A 19,597-nucleotide genomic window follows, 5' to 3' on the forward strand; every position below is an offset into this window, starting at 1 on the left:
ATGATCTGGATAGGTAATCTGGTTATTACAATAGATAATTGAATCAAACGAGAGAATTGGGAGGGAAGCCCTATGATTCACTCACAGTTTCGGACTTCCATAAAAGTGATACGGGAAATGTCAGACTGACTTTTAAGGCGCAATTCAAAACGTCTGGTAAAGCAAGCAAGGTAAAATGAGTTCTAATTCCTTTCCAAATATATTGATTTTACTTTATACATAAAGAAAATATAATGTTGATAACGTTAACGGACTTTTTTGTACTTAGTCATTGTTTTAAACAATGAAAACAAAAACAAAAGACTAGCATGAAGTTTAAACTACTGTGTACAGTCAATTATTCAACAATTTATTAACTTGATCACGTTATATTATCAGCTGAAAGACGGAAAAGTAAACTGTATTGGAAATTTTGCATCATATCACCATCCATTGCAGAAGTTTTCATGTGTATTTGGTTTAACTGAAGCTATATAAACACTACGAAATACTTAATAAGGCATTTCAAGCCTTTCAGGCGTTTATTACCCAGCCAGTTCGTATCGATTCCATTCCAGAACAGGACGTGTTTCGACATAAGGACTTTTCGATGATCTGGATAAGTTATCTGGTTATTACAATAAATAATTGAATTAAAAGAGAGAATTGGGAGGAAAATTATATGATTTTTATAGAGTTTCAATCTTCGAGAAAAGTGAAACTGGATATGTATGACACTTAATTGTAAGACGCAAATCAGAATAAGTGGAATAGAAGCACGAAAGTAAGTGTTTATTAGTATTCAAATATATTCATTATAATTCAAATGCATGCGTAGGTACCTGTATCAATCAGCAATGATTGGAAAAAAATATGTTGATTTAACAATATACATAAAAGTTTCATTTTGTCTTTATTGATGTAAAAACAACAACACAATCTCTGTCTTAATTCTACACTCTCACAGATTGAACGCTTTGGCAACTTTTTTTATTTTTTGTCTTGGAACAAGCCAATTTTTGCGAAAATCTATTGAAACCAGTTATATATAAGACTACTGACAAAAATAAATCGCAGATTTTTATATTTAAGTTCAGAAATTGATGTTGTGTGCATTTTTCTTAAACCGTTAGTAAATATGTATTTAAGAATATCAATCACATGTTTAATTGATACTGCCACCGGTGGAAAAGACTAATAAAACCATTCCTTATAATATCGTGTTGTGTGTCTCTTGTTGATACTGTCAGCTGTGTATTTGACTGAATATTAGCTATTCCGTATAATCATGATAGTGCTACGTGTCTCTTGTTGATCATTATGACTATTTGGTCCTGGTTCCGTTGAATAAAAATACACTTAGGTTTTGGCTACAAGGCCTATCCCTGTGATTACTAAAGTAGTGGTGATGTTCTGGATTAACGTGATTATGATGACACTTAGAAGAAGCTGTCCACACGTTATATTTATAATTCATATAACATTTTGATATATAGGTCTAGTGGTAAATTTGTATCAGATGCGAAAGCAATATTCAGTTACTATCACTGGCATTGTACAACGTTGTACTTATAATTATTATGGCATTATAATACATTGATATAGTGTCACACATGTATACAAAGCAAAACATAATGAGTAATTCTTACTTTATTTGTATAAGGTTATACTTGTACTTAATATGGCATTATAAAACATTGATAAAGCATGACACTTTTATACAATGCAATAGAAATGGTTTGCTCTCACTGGATTTGTATATGATTTACTCATTATTAATATCACATAAGATCACATTTATGTAGTGTAACGTTTGTTTACAATGGAAAAGCAGTGTGCTTCTTTCATTGGATATATATGAGAGTATATCATAAAGAACAAGAAGTATCTTTAAAAAAATAAACGGCGATCAATTTGTAAACAAGGTTTATAAAAGGTTTGTTAGAAAGCAGTTTGAACACGATAATTATGTTCGTATAGAGGATAATTGTTTGTTTAAGTGTAAGATTGAAATACATTTGACCAAATGAGCACAAAATAAATATTGTACGAGTGGCGTAGTCACTGGAAAAAACAACAGTTTTGGTGTTCATATAACATAGATTACTATCTTATACTGAAACAACATTTTTATTTTGTTATCTGCCTAAAATTGAAATAAAAATTTTTTTTACTACACTTTTTTAGAAAAACGTGCCAATTTGTATGCACCACACTTAACGTCGTTGAAAATGTGTCCCTGCCCTGTGTGTGCTGATGTTTGTCGGCTTTCAGGTTTTACAGAAAATTTACGCTTTTGTAGACAGGAAACCAGTTCTTTTTTAGGGTTATACAACATAAAATGATACAGAACAAAAACGTTTGAATCTATGAAATATTTCCAAGATCATCCCCTATATAAATATTTAATGTAAACGAGCAAATGGCTTTCGAGGTAACAACAAATTGTAATTAGTCTTTTGCTTTCAACAGTTTATTTAACAAGGTTTGCTCTGTGTACTCAAAGCGCGTATACTCTGAATTACATTCTTTGGGCAAGTTTGTGAGCGTTGTGAAATTTTTGGTCAAAGGATGATAATATCAATGTCTGTATAAATTAATTAACTGATGTGTGACCAAGAGCGCTAAGGCACATATCAATATCTATTTTATGGCGTCTGGTGTCATTTCGTCGATGTAAAAGTCACTTATATCGCCGTAATCCCCTCATCCCCAAGTATTTAAAATTACAATTATAACCCCTTTCAATCGTTAAGAAAGCTTTTCGGTGCTTTGATTAGATATCATACAGTAGAAAAGAATAACACATCATACATACAATATTTCCTTTATATAAACCTTAGCTATTTCGTTTGAAGCAAATCATTTAATAGTATTTCACTAGCAACTACAGCACTTCTTTATTTCAAATTGCACAGCTTATCAGTTCTTTTTTTTCCGCGGTGAAGACAAATATGTGGTCAGTTAATATATGTAGAAAACTGTATTTTAGTTATTTTCTTTTCCAGTTGTATTGATAAATTGTTCAAATTAAATGTACGTCTTTTCGAAGAAATTGGGCAGAAATCAATGATTCGCACACCTTGCACGTGAAACAAGTTTTATCGGAACTACTTTGTTCGATCAAACGTATGCATAACTAACTGCCATATCCTACATGGCAGGGTTGAACGCCGAATGACAAAAACTAGGCCAAGAATACACCAGCATGAAGCTGTTTTTGTAAAACATAAAATAATCTTATTTTAAAAATATATGCATGAAAGGCAGTACATGTTTAAATCATAAAATGAATAGATTCGTTTTTGTTGTTAAAATTCATAGTATCTTAATACTACCAGTTTGACATTTGTTTCTTACCTCATCAAAGTAATATAAAAAAAAGCATCATAACGAATTTTGGGCTTAAGGGTCCATGACAGACCATGCAGAGCTAACTTTTAGGAGATAGGACACTTGCGTTCGCTAGTCATTTCTGGAAATTCTTGGGATAAACTCTGTCATTATATTATCTTTCTTCCAGAACCTCCGTTATTATGACCAACATTTATCAGTTAAATATGGGGATCTCAAAACAGTTATATTCTGCTCAAAGTAGAGCGTGGAAATATCCAAATTAGGAATTAAAAATACTCGGGCCGCAATACAACAAAACTATTTTTATGGTTTAAACGTCATTTAGCAAAAAATAGAGCGCATTGCGACAAAAAATGGGTAAAAGCGGACAGAGAAGTAATAATACGGAGTTTGCGCTCTTAAGACTACCTACGCGCATACTTAACTTAGTGATTAAAATCTATTTATTACATAATTAAATTAACCAAAACACTCAGCCTTTATGAAATTAAGGGCAATTTTGTCGAGTGAGCTTAACCAAGTTAAAAATAAACGCTCCCGTGTACAATTAGGTACTGAATGTGCAATTTTGCCGTAGAGATTAATAACCAATTTTTTTAAATTTGATTTCAGGATATTGATGGAGATTTCTCAGTGATGTAGAACTCTGTTACTATGACGTTTGAGTTCGTTATTTTGTTAAATGCATCCTTTTTTTTAAAAAGTGAATATTGGATACCTGGCGAGCCCACAATAACTTGGTATTTTCTACGTGTAGAAAACGAATATAGAAATAAATATACAATCAATATTGAAACACTTGTTCTTGGTCTAGAAGGTAGATTGCTAAGTAGGTTAGAAATCTTTTTTTGTATAAACATAGGCAAAACATTATAGTAATTGCGTTAACACTGTAAGTGATCTACATGGTATTACGTCTAATTATTATACGAAGTTACTCTGCGTTCGGGCAACATAATTCACGTATGGTCAATATGATGTTGATGTAAGAATCAAGGGTCACATGTACGCCAATTACGGGAACAACTATTTTTGCTTCTGTAAGCTCAATGTATGATCACCTCTACGTAGAATGTATTATTATCTTCCAAATACAAAATGCTAAGAATCTCGAGCAGCAAATAAATCGTTTCACTTACATAATTATATTATCCTTTATTCGCAATATGTTTAATAGTGTTTGATCTGGTTTAAACCAGCAAGTTTTGTTAATACAAAGGTTTATCATATATTTCCAGAGAAGTTGATAATAATATTTCTTGACATCATGGCAAAATTACAACGATTCCTGAAGCTCAGCGATCGATTTGATTCTCAAGTGTTCACGTTTGTTCTTCCGGCAAAGCTTGCAACGGACGGCACTCCTGATTTGTACACAAAAGACGTCGTTTACGGCTACCACAAGTGGACCGTCAGTTTCATTCGTACAGACTTACATTTAGGTTGCTTTCTTAAACTACAGACGGCCGGAAATGATATGAAGTGCCAGATCGACTTCTCTTTTACATTACTGAACCGAGAACACTTCACGAGAAACGAAACATTTATAGAAAAGGCGTGTATATTTACACAGGAATCCAATCAACATGGACGAAAAACTTTTATAGGGTTGAATGACTTATTAGAAAGAGAGTTCTCTCAAGTAACTGGCGATTACCTCATAGAGTTAGAAATGAGAAAAATAAATTGCATCTTCGAGTGTTTTATACGACTTCCAAAGGAACAGCAACACAATCGCTTACAGAAGTACGCCACGAAGCTTGAATCATCGTATTTCACGTATGGCCTTTTTGACTGGAGCCTTTCCCTATTTGAAAACGAAGCCACTATGCAACAAGACGAATGTATAACTTTGCAACTTCATCGACATACTAGTTTTGACCACGTATGCAATGTCAGGTACGTCTTTTAATACATGTATTAATGCGGTGGCTTGCATATTTGGGGAGTTACGTAGTCGTTCAAATTGTTACAAATAAATGTATTTTAGTAGACACACCTTTAAAGGACTCGCTCATGTGTTTTGGATCAAATTTTGTTTTAATGGTTTGCATCTAAAACATTTATTAACACAATTGTTCAACCCTTTGATATCAAATTTATCTGGATTGAGTGGGGTGGGTCGAACTCACGCCGCTACAGTTAACAACAAAAAATCAGAAACTGACAACAAAACCGCTCGCCCTAAAGGCCTCTTTCATATATAAAGGCAAAATTCAAATATTCAGTGTTGTTGAATAGCGTCACGAACGCTTTTTAAAAGTCGTAGACTTCAAAGACAATATCATCTTTTGTTAAATGTGTTCCGACTATCATAACACTCATAATGATTTACCATTGTTTTGTTTTTTACAAAAAAATGAGCGAGTCCCTTAACAAGAACCTGCAAACATATATACTCGATATTTTTGCGAACATTACATTTTGTTTAGGAATGTCAAAGTCTACCTTTTGTATACTTTCAGTGTTTTGTTAAACACATGTTAGACTATAGATGTTTACTTCTTTAACTGGCCAGTCTGTCTTTTTAATTGACACATACTAGTATATGTTTTAAGCGTCTTACTGTTAACGCACATGCCACCGAAAGGGATCGCTGGACATATTCTGATTTAATCATTTACACACCATATTCATAAAGTTATCAAATGGGTTTGTTCAGTAGGTTATTAAACAGATCGTGCATGCGCGCTGGCTGGTAAAGTTGCTCGTTCCTATCCGCAACAAAAAAAAACAAGCATTAACGCCGGAAAGATTTAGGCTCATAATATATCCAACTTTATAATATATATTCCAATATATGTTGTCTAATCCCGATATTTTTTCTATAAAAAGACTCGTTCATCAATCATAGAAACAAATCGTTGACACTGACGATACGCATATTGAAGTAAAGCCAATTGTAAAGCTACTTTATTGTTAACGATCAAACATTGAAATTGATTTTCCATATATAGCTCGGTATTGTATAAAAATGATGCTTAAGAAATACAATAAAATTTATCATTCAGTCATCCTCTCATTAACAACTACAAACATCTAATAATTCCAGTAATGTGTTTTAAACGAGAAATGCTGTATACTTATAAATATTCATCTTGGGTAGAATAGAGCCAAAATTGTGTTGAGTTTTAAAGAGCTCCAATCTTCGAATCGACGGGAGAATTCTGATAAAAAAAGACAAAGAAGCTTTGACAATATAACATGTTTATATTTGTACACGCAGGTATTATATCAGTATCGGCGAGAATGACGAATTCCAGTCCGAAGAGCTTGACCAGCTTGTTGACCTCACAGGAAATGGTGACCTCTACGTCGTGAACGGGTCACTCCAGCAGCTTGCCAAGGGAAGGTCATCGCTCAAGATCAAAGTCAGCATGGTATCCGTTGTTTCAATAAGCGAAGTGATCTTGAATGTGGCTACCGTAGGGAAGACCCGAGCTCACTTATACGACAAGGATAAACAGGCTTGGTATGGATTGGTCTTGGTTTTACTTATTTCGTATTGTTTTATCTTTTAATCTTGATGATTCACTTTCGATGAACCTAAGTAACATTGTAAAAGAAAATCGATGTGTCCCGCTACTCGAAGCTAAGCTCATTTTATGAATTGTTTGTGTCGTTTGAAGATTGTTTTCAAATGTGTTATGAATGATTCGTTCCAATCATTCTTGTATTTCAGTTTGCACACGTGACATTTTAAGGATTTGTAATAATCAAGGGCGATTTCGCTATTTGTTTTGAGTTTTTTAGAGTATCTGAGCAAACAAAATTAAAAGTTTGACATGTCCGTCTAAATACATCTAAAGAGGACAACCTCCTTTAGAACGTCATAATAGCCCCGTTTACATGTTTAGCTGATGAGAAGAAAAGGCTGTGGAAATGTTTAAGTAATACGTCTGTCTTCATATCTCGTTGATTATAAGAGACAACTTAACAATTATGTATTTCGAGTATTTAAAAGACAAAACAATCGCGGACCTAACTAAAGAGGCCAATTACAACTTATTGGCAGTATGAGAGCTAAATTGTAAGGTCTGTTTAGCAATAGTTATAAACAATGAAGAAAACTGGTGATTTAATATCAGTTTCGTTTGTCTACGACTCACTTTCTTAGTGCACAGGTCAATTGGGTTAAAGGTGGTCTATGATTAAAACCTAAATTAACGGCTTAAATTCAATAATATATAAATCGCGAATGCGCTTGGCATAGGTTTCACCACATTACTTATACTTAACTATTCGAGACTTCTCTAAGTATGAGGGGTTTTCCACTGCAGAAAAAAACACCGCATATTTATCGCGAGGATTAAAAAGACAAAACTGTTTTACATTTTAACATTAAACCGATTTAGATAGTGTACATGAATAGTAATTGCAATTGATCAAAATAATCCCATTTTCTTGGACGACTTCCTTGAACACGGTGAGTAAATCTTATATATCAACGACAGTGCAAATGTCTGCTGCACTGCGAGAAGCAGTTATAAAATGTCATATAACGCCACTTTTAAAGAGGTGGTATTCTGATATCTTGCGGAAATGCAACTTTTGTCATTTTTTAAGGTTCAAAGGACATATCCTTATGTCTTCAACATTTTTTGTTCCTTCTTCGTATTTCATAGGACGCAGGCGACCAAATTGTTTTTTATTTAGGATATTTTTTATGGGGAATGCAATTGCTCTGGTACTTTTTCGCTCTCTAACATTAAATTGAACATTCAATATTTTTATTTTATATCATGGGTATGGTTTTTCAAACTTCGCTAGTAACATTCTGACCGCGCGATTTCATCTGGAAGTATACCCAATGAACAATAATGACGAATACATTTTATCGCTATCTTTATCGTCTATAGACGTCCATGCCCTCTGTCTACCATGAACATTCAATCTTCAACATTTAGTCTGGGGAATGGTTTTCAGACGTTTCGTCACTTGTATCATTTAGTCCGCGCCATTGAACTGTCAATATTTGACCAAATTGATATACAACAATATAACCAAATGTCTTCTGACAGACCAACATTATATTTAAAAAATACTGACTGATAAATAACAACTCGTCTTCGCTGTAGACTGACAAATTAGTTTCAATTGCTGTATTCATAGATGACATCAAAAGGAAATGTTGGTCTACGTTGATCAATCGCGCTTTCTTGTCTGTTGCACACTCGAAAATAATTTCATCAAATCTAATATTGAATTCACTTTCAATACCTAGAGGATTAAGAAAGTGGTTTCACGGTGGAAAGCTGTTACAGACTGCATGTTAATATCTAATATTGTTGTCTCTTTTTTATACCTCAGAGACTAAGAAAGTGGTTTTACTAAATTGAAAGATATTTTTCCTTGGAGGTTTGTTTTCTTGCTTCACGCGTTACCGTAACTTATAGTCCTCTTCTACCGGACTATCGAATATAATAATGATTTTATCGCAACACAAAAATGAATTTAAAAACTGCAACAGTAGATGCTAGGTAGTGATTAACAATCCAGCCATTCCTGAAACTATTTATATGAAGATCTACTTGTTTAAAATAGGTAAATAGAAATGAATTTGAGACATACAATATACTATGGAAACACCCTTGCGTTTTATCTTATAATATATATATATATACAAGACAAAATACATTTCGCAAAAATTATTATATTTCGAAGACTTGATATAGTATAGATTGAAGCATGCCAACACCAAGTTTGAATCTGGAGAAAGAACATCAATACTAATTATGTTGAACTTAGTGTGTCAAATATTTGAGGCAAATTCACAATTTATTAAGCAGTGCATCCACAATGCACACCGGATAAGAACGAAAATAATTTTATTTGGGGAAATCGCTTTTAAGAAATTTTGAATTGTGATAACAATTATGGACGTTGAAGTCAAATATTTTAGCCGTACTTTTTCTAGCGGAACAGTCGATGGAGAAAAACGTTGTATGACCAAAAATACATTTAATACAATAATATATGTTTAAGATTGCAAATAATACTACACCATAATGACAAATATAGCACACGGATGCTCAAAGGAGATGTGTAAGGCCGTTTGCATCAATTTGCATTTTATAAGCTACGTGTGGAAACTGCACACTTTCATTTTTCACAATGTTAACTGAAAATGCTCTTAATATTTAAATGCGACTTCAGGTTTGCTTCAAAAAGGTAAAATAACAAAAACATTAACTTTGGATCTTTGTATTCCGAATCGCTGTGGACTTAAGGGGGTGGGGAGGTTCAGTCTATCTGTACAACACAGAGCCGTGTCGGTCTGTATAAAGATCAACTCAAGATTGACGTACTATTTTCGATTGAACGGTTTTCTCTATTCAGGATGATGGAGGCTGACACGAGCGGGAAGACGCTTTCATTCCGTCTATACTATACAGATATCACCCACGTGCCTCGCAAATACAGCCGCTACGTCTGTTGGAACGTGTTAGTCCTGACAAGGTAGATTTGTCAGTTTCTTTACTTTCTTTCTTTATTAAGTACAGCGCACCATGTACAATACGTGTACATTATAATTTTGTATTTATAAATAAGTATTTATTGCCATACTTGCAGGTACATTCCAGAACACAATATGAGGACCAACTACGGGCCTTTTAGTCGGTACTATATACAGCAAGACTTGGACGAAGGCCACCTAATTACAACTTCCATTCCAGTTGATGATGTAAGGTTATTTACTTGTACCTCAATGTTGATTTACGTCATCAAATATAACTCCCGGCTAGCATAGATATATTACAATGCCTCACTATTTTAGTAAGTTTAAAGTATCCGTTATTGTTTATTTGGGGGTATATATGCAAATAGTTGGTTGAGCGTCTTGTCATGTAATATGGTATTCAAAACTAAACAATTTTTGACGTTACAACTATAATATGAACAACCATTGTGAAGCACATTCAACCAGAAGGTGTGGCAAAAAAGTGAGAATAGAAATCGATCAACATAAAAAAGAAAAGGTCGAATAATTTTAGCAATCCTGTATTCTCATTGGCTAATAATATCAACAATAAAATATCCATTTATGTAAATTAAACAGCAATATATTTGTTTTCAAATATTCTTGATAAATTATTTAGGCTGGTAAACAACCAGTCCTGGTACATCCTACGATATAAATGCAATAACCTAATGAAATAAACTACATGTATGAGTTGCCAAATGTGTTCTGTAACAGTGGCAGCCAGCGATCTTTACTTTCAAACTACAAAGTGATAAGAATCCAAACATCAATCTTACGAAGTGAAAATAAAATAATCAAGAGACGTCTACCTTCTGTCTGATTTGATATGTCATAGCAGTCCCTGGCCCGTTATAACTCAAAAACTTAAATAAACTACATTAACGTAAATCTTGAACATTAATTAACGAAAATTGAACACATTATTACATTAACGTAATTTCCGTACTCTGGAAATCCTAGATTCATTAGAGAGGGACTTTTAAACCACAATTAAGTTTAAAATAGATTATTTCTAAATAAACTTACAAAACACGCAGTTGACTTGTAGGAATTTCAAAATAGCATCAGAAAAGCTAAAATGTAGTTACTTAGTTGATAATTTCAAGTATTCGTTTTCCCTTCTATATCGCAAACAATATCACCGATCATTTCAGCAAAAATAAAAACCTTGCACCTTTGGATGGACTTTTCAACTACTGAAAGATCGCTATACATAGACGTCAGTGTTATGATCCTTGTCATGATCTTTGTATTGGGTCAACACGTTTGAATGTTTCTGACAGATTGTTCAGATAGACGTTCGGAGAGAAAAAGTGTTCATCAGAATAAAAATACTGCGTATGGCAATCGATATTGGACTAAAGCGTATGACCAAAACAAATGCAAATGGTCAACACACATTTTATTGTTGTGACCAACATACATGTGTTTGAATTATAGTGTCAAGTGACAGTTCCCTCGAAAAAGCCATGTTTAGAAACGCTGAACTTCTCCTTCGTGTACGTACACACGCATAAATCGATAGTATATCACTTAGTGCATAGTGTTGACTTTGAAATTTGAAGATCCAGTGATTGTTGGATGGAGTTTATATTCTGTTTCCTGTATAAAGTTCGAAATAAATACTATCATATTTAGTGGATTGAAGTATATATGGGCAACTGAGAATCCAGTTTCATTTCAATGTTTGTGTCGCTGAACGTTTCTGGGCAAATGAAATCTGCAGCTGTCAAGAGTAGAATATGTTTTAATCGATAGCGCAGTCGGTAACGCACGATAAAGAACGTTTTGTAGAAGGATCGACTTTCACTACACCATAATACTTTCCATCACGTTCACTTAAAAAACATATATTCAAAAACTTCTAAAATAATTGTTATACGTATTACCATATATCGTATTGCCTCTTCTATGGATTAAACATGTGTTAAATACTGATTATTGTCCACAAATAAATGTATACACACTATTCTATTAGTGATTTTATGTTTACCTTTGGGAAACCGCTATTTCCAGCAGAGTGAGTGAATGATGAATGTACATTTAGCTGTATAGATTTTTTTTTAAATCTTTCGAACACACGAGTTTTGGTCCTCCGACACCATTTCATATATTTACATTGAACTTTTGACCATATAATTACAATACGTTGATTTGGGTGAACAATGTAATTATTTCTAACTCGTGCCTTCAAACAGTATCAATCAACCCGTGATTTCTGTTTTCATAATTTGTGAAATGGGCCTATGGTTATGAATGAATCCTATGGCAGTATATAAGCAGGGTTTGAGTCGTAGTGGTATAGGTGTTTGTGTTTCATTCAAGAGAGGAGGGATTTCATGTGTGGAAAGGAAACTGGTTTGTTTCCAAAGATATATATATATGAGAGTTATTCAAACCACCTTAAGATTTCTTCAACAATTGGTATAAGTAATACAAACTCATTCAAATAACACTATTTCCAGCTGCAGGACGACAAGTGTCTATTTACGGAGCCTGGCGACCAAGCAATCACCGTGCACGTAGAATGGGTTGACTCACACTTGCTAGCCACGCCCACTTATCACGCCTTTGATGACGTAGACAAGCTTCAGAAGCAACAGATGAAGTAGGTCTTACTAATCAAATAAATGACACATGGTCATGTTGAAGAAGCGCAAACACTTATTTGTATTGATTAACAGTATCAGTTTTAATTAAAAAAATCAGTAAGATTGCTGTATTTCAAAGAATGATATATAAAGCACAGGAATAAATCAAGCAGTAGTAGATATGTAAGGATATTTTTACAAGAGAATAGGTCATGGGCAAAAACAGCCAAACAGACAAACATGAAAACACCGCGTATATCATTATCAATATAATACTAAAAGCAAGTGTGAGATATTGCACTGGAACGATCCGTTCAATAACAAATATAAACTTAAAAACATGAATCTACTGTGATATATGATATTTGGTTACTTCTCTGAGGAGCGATATTATCTTTCCTATATGAGCGTAACTGTATAGTGCGGTATTGGACCACTTTTTTAGTATTTTAGAAGAATCTGTTAAATGCTGAAAACTGTTCGTTTTCTTAACATCGATATGTATGACAAAGTTGTTTTATTCTTGAATATTCTATTAACGATGTCCTAAGTCCTTAATGCGATCAAAGTATACTGGCTAGTCAATCTGTATTATTTAATATCATTGATTTATACTTAAAGTTTATTGATTCCATATTATGTAAAACACATCTATGAATACTTTAGAGAAAGCCATTTTATATTTACAACAAGGAAGCCATTGTTGTTTTATCGTAGATCAAGCAATAGCTAACCGAGAGAGAGAGAGAGCCGTAGTTTTATAACGTAGAGAACGACATATTTTTCTATGCTCCAGAACGCCGCATTTTTGTAAAATAGTGAACACTATACTTTTGCAACATATAGAATCCTTATTGTTTGAATCCTATGAAAAGCCTTTGTTGTAGCCTAGGGAAAGCGTAGCTTTTTCATAGTGATTGCCATGGGTTTGTAATATTAAAACACATCATATTTTTGTTACCTTTAGAATACCATTTTTGTAGCCAGGAGAAAGCCATATTTTTTTGTATCCTCACCTATGATACATCATCAGAAGTTGAAAGTGGTTTAGTTTCTACGATATCTTTTTTCTCAAACTGACATCAATCAATACGACAGCATATTAGGGTCTAGAAGATAGAAACATCATATTATTTGTTAAGCCTTTTGAGACCCAGATGTAACATACATATACTCATTTTATGATTTGTTCTTGATGTGCATTTAAATGTTATGTAAATTAATTTTTCTTGTGATCTCCATTGCATGATTTATTGCTTTATGTCTTGTTCAATGGCCATTGTTTAAACAGAAACGAAAATTTTTTTACTAACCTTTATATCAGTGATAAAACGTGTTTATTGTTATAAATTTAAAAATGATAATTTTCATTTCAGGAGGGAAATTCTTGCTCTTCAGTCCGAGAATCTAGTGCTTGAGAAGCAGCTTCACAGCTATCAAATGTCACTGGCAAAGTCATCTGACAAGGACTTTGGAGTTTCGACCAGAAGTTTTTCCGACAAAACGTCCACAACGTCGGAACGGCCGCCTGTCTCTAAAGAGAGAAGACCATCAGGGGACAGACGTAACAGTTTAAATGAGAAGTCTACCAATCCAAGAAAGTATGATATACCAATGCCAACTGACGTTATTTCAGACAAATATTCTCCTGCTCCTGATAGGATAAAATCACCTGTTGAAAAGGTACCCGCTTATAAATACAGCAACTTACCAGAACAATACGCATACTTAAGAGAAAAATCCAGCGGAATGTCTATGCTTGCAAACGACAAAATACAATCCAGTGTGGGCAAACTGGATTCAGGGTCAGATAAATCTACTCTTCTAGCAGAGAATCCTTACAAGCCTGCTGATAAATACAGCGGCATGACGGCCGAAAAATATGGCGTTTCAATAGAAAAAACGCACTCACGCTCCGATAAATCTAGTCCGATGTCTGATCGAGACGTCTTAGACAAACAAATTCCCCTAAGCGACAGATATTCAATTGCTGTAGACAAATCACAATCAGTTTTAGACAAATATGGCGATGCATACGATAAGTGCGTTGATCCCTACGCCGACAAGTACAGCAAGTCAGATGGTACGAAACATACCGGCGTCGTCAAATACGTTTCAATTGGAGACAAACCATATACCTTTGATAAATATAACAGCTCGAACGACAGGGCATACAATACCGCAGAAAAACCATATGGCACTTTAGACAAATATTCCACTCCGGTTAATAAGACGTACTCTTCAACTGAGAAAATCATCTCACCCACTGAAAGGATACCTTCTGCCGGAAGGTATAACTCGACAATAAATGAACGAGCCAACTCCTCTTCATCGGATAGATCAGAAAGATACGGAACAGGGGATTCGACGTATTCGAATGCAGATATATATGAATATGCGCAGGACCAGTACAAACCTTACGACAGCCCCAGATCATCCTCCTACGATGAAAGAAAGGGCTCAAGGGAAAGTATTAAGCGGGAAGGAAGAAGACGTTCCAGGGAGAGAGGGCATGATAAGAAAAGCTCAAATTCTGAGGAAAGGATGTCGTACCGATACAAATAATCGATAAAGGCAAAGATACGCTGTGCATATTTGCCCCCCATTTTAAGCAATTTGGTTCGAATAAAAATTGTCTAATAAGCCATACAATATCATCTAATTGCAATTCATATATATAGTTTAATATGGGTGGAATTTGAATGTGCTGTAAAAATGGCGCATTAAGTGGGTTACGTCGATGTGAGTCAGATTTGTATGCCATTTACAAAGCATACAGTCCTAAATAGTACACGATGGATAGTTGTGAAATATTAAACGTATATGCATTAACCTAAAACACAGCTTTTTATTTGGTTAAAATGACGCTATTTGTAGTCGGCGGTTTTTACCCGAGTCGTCTTCAAGAAAAGAATCATCGAATCAAAAGAAGTGGCTCCCAAAGTATCTCAAGTCTAAAGTTTAAAGTATCTTATTTCATTTAGCCAAACTATTAACTTCAATTGAATTCACCAAAAAACAACAACAAGTTTTTCGTTAATTCTGTTACAACTTTGTAAGGAATCTCCAAGAAATAGCGGCAATTCAGTTAAAATTGTTAAACAGATACATGCCAAAGTGTCATTATGGAACTACAATAAGTGTATATCAAAATAAAAAACACACACAGTGTCACTTTATTTCTCAATTATAACATTTGACAAGAAAACTCATGGCCATATATGTGTAAGCGTTTATCGTGTTTATTGATGATGTCGTCGTGTAATCTTTCTATATTTTAAATGTCGACTTGTCGACTTTTAACAAGAAACACTATTCACGTGTTGACTTAATTACTGTATGTGGGGACTGAATTTGCAAAGATAAACTGGTTACACACGTCATGTTGACAACTTTATGTTCAGTCGACATGTGTGTTCCATTAGTTGTGTAGACAAATATGACGGCATATTCAGTGCATACGCTATCAAACCATCAAAGTTTTGTCAACTTGTCGTAATACATTTAACTATAAATGTCGGCTTAAAAAAATGACACGTCTTGCAATTGACACATTTCTTTAAATAACGAAATCACAACCAATAATGATGTTGTACATGTTCATGGCGCCATTTCCTGTTTGAATAAAGGAAGTGACCAAATTTTGTAATCAATCTAAAGGAAATTTGGAAATTGAATCGTGAAAAGTTAAATGTATCATCTGTGTGATAACATTATTTTATACGATTGTTAAATAATTATTCCCATATCTGTCTATGCAAATCTCTAACGAAATTTACTTTAATGACAGATGCATGTTTTTTATGATTATAAATAAAAATGGTGTTCTTTGTCCACGAAGCCAGACATTACAACTTGTTGTTCTATTGAAACGAAACACAGAATTATAATAGCACAAGGATTAGCAAATGTACAATTAAAGTGACATTCTTCTCTGCGAGTCAGAAAAAATTCAAAACAAGATTGCTGCAAATAGCCGGATATAGTGGATTATTGTCATATAGTTTACGGTCTACTGTAATGTTTCCGGTCAAATAATTAAAAAAAAACATGGCAGTCCAAAGGACGGCTATATCCCACGCCACTGTTTTAAGAACATTTTATTTTTCCCTTTACCTGACTGGTACGTTAAATTTGAGCAAAATTGAACCCTTCCACTGGTCATGAGTGGTAAAATTGGATATACAAGTTGTTTGGTCGGTAACCTTAAAATTCTCGGATATATGATTATGCTTTAAAAGGATATTTCTTAAAGATATTCAAATTGAGTGTGGTGTAATTAAGATCAATGTCAAGGTTACTTTCAAATTTGCTAAAAATAGGAAGGAAAATGAGTGCTTGATTTATAACATCGATGAAATAGCAAGCCTTAAGTATTTTCGATGAAGTGACATATATATTGGGGTTACGTCATAACATTGTTTTACTGCTTTTGAAGAGAAAACACACATATATATATATATGGTATCACATTTCTGTCCATTGTTTATTAAAATATATAATTTGTTGCACATAATGATAATGCTGAGCAGAGTGCGTAAAGTATCAATTTGTGCAACAGTTTCAATTAACAAACACTTTATTTGTGAACTCTGACCTTAGAATGCCTCTTGTAGCGTTGACCTTTGAGGTATTTACCAGTATTAAGGTCACTGTACATCGTCTGAACGAGGACAACATGTGTACAAAGTTATACGGCTGACACGAGCTTATTTCCTCTGACCTTTAAATGTCCTTGACATTTGAGGTATGGACCCGCCTCAAGGTCACTGCAAATAGCGCGGACATAAGCATGTGTACTCAGACCTTTAATTGTCTCGTGAGTCCATGACCTTTGAGGTATGAACGCGGGTCAAGGTCACTGCACTTGGCCTCATTGAGTACATATTATGTACCATGTTGTATGGTAAACCATCAATTCATAAGTAAGTTATAGCGCTCACAAGCTTTATTACTCTGACCTTTTCATGTCTCGCGTGATCTTGACCTTTGAGGTATGGACTTGCGTCAAAATAACTGCACATCGACAAATTTAGGACAACATATGTATGAAGTTATATGGTAATCAATCAATGCATAAGTATACAAAAGCACTGACAAACGCATGTGTTTTCTGACCTATACATTTATCGTGTGACCTTGACCTTTGAGGAATGGACCCGCGTAAAGGTCGCTGCACAGCGACACATTAAGGCCAATATATGTATGTAGTTATATGGTTATTCATATATGCATAAGAAAGCAATAGCGCTGACAAACGCATGTGTTTTCTAACCTTTAAATGTCTCTTATGTCCCTGACCTTTGAGGAATGGACGCGGGTCAAGGTCACTGCACATAGTCTCAATGAGGAAACATTTTGTATGAAGTATAATGGAAATCCATAAAGGCATAAGTAATTTATAACGCAGACATGAGCTCGTGTACTCTGACATTTGAATGTCTTGTGTGACCTTGACCTTTGACGTATGGAGCCTGGTCAAGATCAAATTTTTACCCACACAAATTTCAAGGACCGGTAAAAACTCGGAATCGCATGGCGTGTATTCAAAGAATTGATCTCAGTTATGGCGAAACGCCATTTGTAAATTTACTGCAATGGAGAACAATAATCTCGTATGTGCTTCATATTGATTACATTGAAATAATTGGTTTCAAGTTTCCAGCAGAACCATTTGTAACAAGAACAACAGTAATTAAATCACGAAGTTGTATCGAATGATCATGAAAAACAGTATGGTTGTAACAACTTTGTCGTCAAATAGACTGATCATTTTATTATGGTGGCCTTTGCAATGGCAACCTCAGAAGAAGTTTTATATAAGTTCCATTTAAACAAAAATTCCTGAATCAAGGAATAGTTGGTCTTAATTTTTATCTTCCCCACTTACAGAAAATAGAGAGTTTGTACTTTATTTATTCTCTAAATTGCTTAATTGTCCAATGGAGAATAGGTTTGCAAAAGCAGGTCCAATATAGTGTAACAGCGATGCGAATACTATCCAGCAGTTTATATTGGGATTCGTTTGAATTATTTCCTCTTTGCCAGTCTGGCAAATTAATGGGTGTCGTTAATGCTATAGTAAAATTAATGCCAGTAATTCACAATATATATAAAAAAGATTACCATTCCGACATCGGCGGTACAGAATAAAATAAAATAATATTTCACACAGAGCAAAAGACGACGGCTAAAAATATTTGTCTACTTAAAACAAAAGATGATCTATAAAATGTGCTTTTACACGGATCAAAATGTGACATCAAAAAGAATTGTACAAGATACAAGATACAAGAATCTTTATTTAAAGTCGAGTATGTGTTAACAAGAAACATTAGCTCAATGAGCTATTCTCTGACATGAATAACACACATACATAACATAAAAAATAACCATTGTGCTATTACCTGGATCAAAAGATGTCCTCAATAGTAAATAATGTTTTACCGGGAACAAAATGTGATTGTTTATGTTTCAATAGAACAATAGACATGACAGTATTAAATGTTGTAAGGTGTTCTTAAGGAATTGCGAACGAAATAGGCATCATAAATCAGCCTGTAACATGACGCATCTTATGCATATATGACGTTAGATTCGCAAATGTTTATAAACGATGAATTGAGATCAACATCGTTTACTAAGAGAACCATAAATAAAGCCTCATTTACAGAATAAAATCTTCCAACAGCAACGTAAAGCTATGAAATCTCCCTCTGTTAAACCTCAATAATTTCATAAGGTATTCCAAAGGAAACGTACAGCTGCGAAAACCGCTCCATATAGGGTCAATAATAGCATAACGCATTCATAAGGCAACGTAGAGCTGTAAAGCGTCATTGATGACATAAAGTGTTTCAATTGTCTCGTTTATGACAAAACGACGTCCAAAGGTCACGTAGAGCTGTGAAACCCCCTTTATTAAGCTTCACTGTTGTTATAAAGCAACTTCATGCTGTCAGCATCACAGCTACATGACAATGATCGTTGATTTGCAGGAATGGCAATTTTTTTTAATGCTTAAGAAGTGATTGCATACAGAGAACAACCTCAGACCTTGAACAAGTGCGAATAACATATTAAAAACTGCGTTTAGGGGACACGTTAATGAAATAAGTATTCTTCATACAAGAAGTCTTTGTCACGAATATAGTTTGCATCAATGTGTCATATTTATAAAATATGG

The 19,597-nt window shown here is 34.1% G+C and overlaps 1 protein-coding gene across 1 annotated transcript; it reads left to right on the top strand.

The window, feature by feature from the left end:
• The first annotated feature begins 713 nt into the window (after window positions 1–713).
• LOC128244209 (uncharacterized) lies at window positions 714–14,976 on the top strand. Its single transcript, XM_052962224.1, has 7 exons — window positions 714–763; window positions 4,575–5,235; window positions 6,563–6,808; window positions 9,676–9,795; window positions 9,910–10,021; window positions 12,286–12,428; window positions 13,788–14,976. The coding sequence occupies exons 2-7, from the start codon at window positions 4,604–4,606 to the stop codon at window positions 14,974–14,976; spliced, it is 2,442 nt and encodes an 813-aa protein (XP_052818184.1). The 5' UTR covers window positions 714–763; window positions 4,575–4,603.
• The last annotated feature ends 4,621 nt before the right edge of the window (window positions 14,977–19,597 follow it).

This window comes from Mya arenaria, chromosome 8, assembly GCF_026914265.1.
Source record: "Mya arenaria isolate MELC-2E11 chromosome 8, ASM2691426v1".
Classification (NCBI taxonomy): Eukaryota; Metazoa; Mollusca; class Bivalvia; order Myida; family Myidae; genus Mya; species Mya arenaria.